This window comes from Rhinolophus ferrumequinum, chromosome 2 (assembly GCF_004115265.2).
Source record: "Rhinolophus ferrumequinum isolate MPI-CBG mRhiFer1 chromosome 2, mRhiFer1_v1.p, whole genome shotgun sequence".
NCBI classification, from domain to species: Eukaryota; Metazoa; Chordata; class Mammalia; order Chiroptera; family Rhinolophidae; genus Rhinolophus; species Rhinolophus ferrumequinum.
Window position 1 is genome coordinate 36638698 of NC_046285.1, and position 6000 is coordinate 36644697.

At 35.9% G+C, this 6000-nt stretch overlaps 1 protein-coding gene across 1 annotated transcript in view; it reads right to left on the minus strand.

The window, feature by feature from the left end:
* The window catches only part of MORC1 (MORC family CW-type zinc finger 1), a 148995-nt gene extending 143722 nt beyond the window's left edge, over positions 1–5273 (minus strand). The window contains 3 exon segments of the mRNA XM_033124165.1: positions 599–633; positions 4350–4403; positions 5257–5273. Of these exon segments, the coding sequence (XP_032980056.1) occupies positions 599–633; positions 4350–4403; positions 5257–5273 (106 nt within the window).
* Between the last annotated feature and the right edge of the window lie 727 nt (positions 5274–6000).

Sequence of the window (6000 nt, forward strand, 5' to 3'; positions counted from 1 at the left end):
TTATAAGAGATCTGACAGAACTGGGATGGCGATCAGTTTTACCACCACAGGCCTCTCTCTAGGTGGTGTTAACTACAGGGCTGGATCACAGAATTTAACTTCATTTGCATCATATTCTAGTGAAATGAACTAATGAGTGCAATAAATGGTGACTAAAACTGAAGTTAATGAAGAAAACGTATTTGGTTTGAATTTTATAGCACTCAAACATTCACACCGCGCATTCACTTACGCATTTTAAAACTGTGATAAGTTGAGAATGATGTACACTTAATTATGAAAAGCCATTAAAAGTTAATATGCTTTTTAAAATAAAACTGTTTTCTCATGGCAGACAAATTGACAGTTCCAAATCACTCTAATGCTTTCACAAAACCCTGAAAGATCTAATTTTGTAAATGAGTCCTCTGACAAGTGAACAATTTCACTCTTGCAGTGTACTTTTCTCCACCTGGCTTCCCACAGGGTCACTGTATTCACAAAGCACTTTGATTACATTAAAGATCTATACAATATGGTGTGATTTCATGAAATAAAAGCAAAATAACTACAGGCTTTTCCCTTAGAAAAAGAAAAAGAAGAAAGCAAATCTGCTCACCTGAAAACACATCAAGTCTTGCAGCCCCTGCATCTCTGGAAACAATATAAAAATATGACTTCAACGTGAAATTATGTTTTTAAAAAAATGTATTAATCTGAATTGCTTAGGTGAAGCATAACCTATTGTCAGGTAACAAACAATAGAGAAATCAACTTAAATTGCTTCAAAAACAACTTCATTACTAAAATGTTTCACTCTGCGTTACATACTAAGATCTATGATCAAGCACTCATAATTTGAAAATGTTGCAAAGCCTAACATTCAGATATTTAAAAGAAGATGGAATTTAGTGGTAGTTTCACAAAAAGCTCAACAAAATAGATATGAATGTATTTTTAAAACCATTTGGAGAATAATCCAGAAGTCAGAGAAAGTGTTTCATGATATATTTTAGTTTTAAAAAAGGTGAAAAGACAAATTACTAAATAATATGTACTGTATGCTCATATTTTTAAGAACATATATAGCATACATGTGCTTACCTGTAATAAAAGAAATCAAAATGTTAACAGTGGTTTTCTCTATCTCTGAGGTTGGCCAAATCTGGCCCACAAACTGTTTTTGTAAATTAACTTTCATTGAAAAACAATCACGCCCATTCATTTACATATCGCCTATGGTTGCCTTCACACTTACAATGGCAGAGTTAAATAGTTTCAACAGAGAACACATTGCCAGCAAAGGTGAAAATATTTCCCATCTGGCCTTTTATGGAGAAGTATGCTGGCACCCACACAACATGTGATAAAATTACCGGTTTAGTTTTTCTTTTTTCTTTTTCTTTTTTTAAATTTTCTCAATTTTCTATAATTCACAGACATTATTTGTGCATTTTTAATGTAAAATTTTAAAAAGGAAAAGAGAAACAGGCAGAAGATTCTGGCTTCAGTCTCAAGAACATGAGAGAAAGGAGAAAGACAATAAGGGATAAGGTCTTACATGTGGAAGAGGTCATGTTAAGGAAATGCAGAGTCTAAAAGGAAGCTCAGAATAATAAAAACAACCAGTCCAGTCCGAGTCTAATGGGGAAATATGAGTCTCCCAAAATGTCCATCAGTCTCAACACAAAAATACCCCAAAGAAATCGAAGTATGTACACTGTACTTGTTTTACATACCCAGTTTCAGAGTTAGTCTCTTGGCTCCTTCCTCTAACCAACTGCTGTTTCTCAGCTCCTCTGATAAACAAATTAGGGTGTTACCACTACTGTTTCTTGAGTATTTTCTATGTGTCAGGTACGCACTGAAGGAAGTATTTTTGAACTATTTTTATGCTGGATATTAGAAGGATTCTCTTCTAATCCTTGCCACAATCCCATGAAATATAAATATCATTATTTCCATTATATATTAATAATTATGCATTGTACAAAGTACCACGTGAATAATAGGTGTTCAATAAGTGCCAAAGTACTGTAACGAACGTTTTCAAATGGTTTCTTCATACAGAAATTCCAATGGATAAGGCATAGAATAATTCACTTTTACAGTACAAAACATTTTACAATAAACTTTGTAATTTAGCCCAAGTACTTTCTCCCTGAACAGCTGTTGTATCAGGAAGAGGCCCCTAACCACGCCTTCCTGTACTGTCACATATTTTCCTCTTCTCTTACAACAGTCTTCTAATATCTTCCAGTTCTAATTTTGACAACTTTGGGAATCATCAAAATCTTGAATACACTGATATTTTAGAATAACACGAGGACAATATGAAGACCTTCCAAATGACAACAACTGAACATCTGGAGTAAGTCTGTTAAACAGTTCCATTTGATGTCAAATCCTACCATCTAAGCAATAGTGGCAAACCCAAGTGTCCACGGAAGTCAGAGGAACTGAGGGGTGCAGGCTGACTGTGGGGTTATTGTAAATGGCAAAGCTAAAGAAAAAAAAATGGCACAAGCTGAAGGCATAGGCTGGTTCTAAGAGAACACCTGCTATGCACCTGATCTCCCTGAGGAATGTGGCCTCAAGGTTTCTACTTCTAATCTTTAAAACAAATAAACAAATGCAGGGGATCCAGATTTTTTTAATATGGCACCTCCTGTTACTTAAACTTTAGAAATACTTCCTTCTTCGCTTCCTTTTCCTTACAAACACTGCGTGAACTTTCACTACGAATCGAACAAACAGGAGACAGGCTAGATTTGGTCAGGGGGCTGCCAGTTTAGAAATGTTGCTCTAAGAATTGCTTTATTGATCACATTCCTCTCAATCCCCTGAGTCTGGTCAATCTTTGTCAATCACCCTCTACTACACGAATTGTTCCCTTCGTTCTATTTCTTCTATATTCTGATTTTACCTGTGCTCCTGTGTTGAGAGAATGAGTGAAACAACTTCAGAGGAGAAAAGACAGTTGACAAAACAGACAAATGTGTTCTTACAGAGTTAGAGATGTCCAAGTTGAGATTTGTTCTTTCCGAGTTACAAATGTCAAGTTGCTGAAATGGACATTCAGCAGGAGGAAGGACGAACAGACACAAACGGAGCTTCGCTGCAGAGCTTTGAGCAAAAGCAAACAGAAGCAACCCTGAACTATACAGAGACTGGGAACGTTCATGTGTCTTGGCGCCATCACTGTTAACTCCTTCTGAGTTCAGAGCTTTCCTGACCAACCAACTTCATTCTTTTCCTCCTCTTCCCTCCCTTTCTATGATAACTGTGATTCAATTAGTTCTACGGAGAGAGAATTTCATATGAGGAGGAGCCACTGACTTTTTACTTAGTGCTGGGCTTAGTGCTGTGCAGAAAGTTCTGGATGGCTGGTTAAGTGACTATACCTGCGATCACACTCAGTCATCTCTCTTCTAAGGCCAAAATGGGGAACAAATGCAAACAGCTGCAATACATTCATCAACCTGTGGCAGGGTATTTAGTTCTCTCTATTGAGATACCTGATCTAACAACTGCCTACTACTTCCTGAGTGGACTTTGCCTTACGCAGAAAACACATGTAAAAATCTTCTGTTATAGGGAAATATAAATACAAAACAAGTCAAATGTTGTATTCAGTCAGCTGAAAACTGACTCCCTCACAAGCCCCCACAAATACACTTATGAAATGGGCCTTAAATTGTTGAAGAAGTTTCTTTAAACATCAGTGCCTTTGTCAGGGGCTGTAAAATAGGGTAAAGAGATCTGTAGTCAGACAGCCTCAATTTGAATTCTAACTCTGCCAAATATCAATTGTACGAACTTGAATAAGTCATCTAATCTTTCTGCACGTCAACGTCCACATATGTAGAATTGGGATAAGGATTCCCACCTCTAAGTGTTGTTGGAAAGATGAATGAGTTAATACCGTATATAAGGTGCTTAGAACAGGGTCTTATACATAGTAGATGATCAACAATAGTTAGCTATTTTCTCCCTAACTATGCAATTCGTTTTGATGCAGACTTCAATAAATGTGCTGACCCAAATCTAAATTCTCAGGATATACTGTACATTGATATATAACTCAAAAATATCCAAATGAATATCTGCTGTCATGTGATTAAGACAGAAACAGACATTCAATTTACCTGTACTTCAAGTTTGACCATATATACAAATTAATAAAGATGAATAATTCCTCCTTTCACTTGTTCTTTTTTCCATATCTTGCTTTTATAGGAAATCAAGTTGCACAATAGTTCAGGTGGGGAAAATAATGACATTATCTTTTCACCTTTAAATGTAAGTAACTAGACTTGATTTATATCATGAGGTTGCCACAGTAACTTTTGTCCACAGATAAAGCTTACCTTGCATTGTCCAGCAATTCGGCCAGTGCTCCAAAAAGGAAACTGTGAGTGGTGCTGATGGAAGAAATAGAGGGAAAACCAAAAGTTAAACTAACTCTGTGATCAGTGTAAAAGGTTCAAGACACTTGCAGACAAGTGCTCTCCAGTTTTAGACAGACAATCAATTAAAGAGTTATTCTAGAAACAACTTTCTCAGCACAGTCAAGATTCTGAAGTAGATGCATGCCATTACAAAGCCTTGGCTAAGAACTCAATTGCCAAAATATCCTGTCTACCCAAATGAAATGGAGACTTCAATGACCTTATTGTACTTAGAGCAAATGTCAACATTTTAAAATTGCTTTATAAGCATTTGTTCAAGTTATTCAAATATTGTTTTCCTTAAAATTGTTTCCTTAAAATTGTCCTTAAAATTGTATGACTTAAGGCCAAATTATTTCTGAAAAATCTTGATCAAAATCCTGGCCCACTAACTTGTCTCATTAGGGAGACCACTTCATGGACTGTGTATATGCCTGACCACTGCACTGTACACCTGAAGCTGAAGCTGAGTAATATTGAATGTCAACTATAATTTAATATATATATATATAGTCATGGGATATAGAGTACAGCATAGAGAATAGAGTCAGTGGAATTGTAACAACTATGTACGATGTCAGAGGGGTAGCAGATTGGGGAGGAAGGGGGTTATCACTTTGTGAGGGGTATAAATGTCTAACTATTACATTGTTTTGTACGCCTAACACAAAAAAAAAAAAAAAGAAAAAAAAAAGACATTACTTAAGACTCCCTCTGTAGGCACTGACACTAGCAGGAAATCTCGGTTTGCCCCACGAATCTATATTTTTCTGTGGAATGTTTTCACCTCTGAAAAGCCTGCTCCTTAAAAAACCTTGTAAATTACCTCCTGTACGCCCTCATGCCGGGTCCTAAGTACTAGAACATACTAAATGGCCACTACTATTTATATTTCGAAGGCTGAATGCTCATGGGTGAAATGAGGCTGCTTTCAGAGTCTCACACTTGCTTTTCATTTCCTGATGTGGGTATCTCAATCAGCAACCTTATCAGAGCATTAAGGGAAGAGTCAGTATGCAGTTTTATTTTTAGACTTAGGAAACAGGTAGCAAAAGCAAGAGTGACTCATTTATTAAAAAACATCTGCTCATTTGTAGAGGAGGAAGTATCATCTGCAATGTCTCAGAGACTCCAGATACCTCAGGCCACAGGGCAACATGTTAGCTGATTTTTTTTTTTTTTTAATATATGCATATATCCATTTTTTGGAATTTTAAACTTTAAACACATGCTAATGAGGGCTCTTTTGACCCAAGTCAGCTTTCAAGTTTGTAATGAAAAAATAAATAAACTATTAAATACTATTGTTGCAAAAAGGTGTCCTTCACTCAAAAGAAATCTAGTATGTAAAAATCTAAAATAAAGCAAAAAAGAAGTGTAGGTGATATGCTTTACAAAAGCAGCACTTTAAAATACAATCCTTTCTAGTGAATTTAAAATGCATGATTCAATATACAAAAATTCAATCTATAAACAATTTAAGAAAGTCACTGCAATCGTTCTGACTGGGGGAAAAAAATGCCACAGAAGTTTCTATACTATTTCACTCAAGAGATTTTTCATTGAAGAG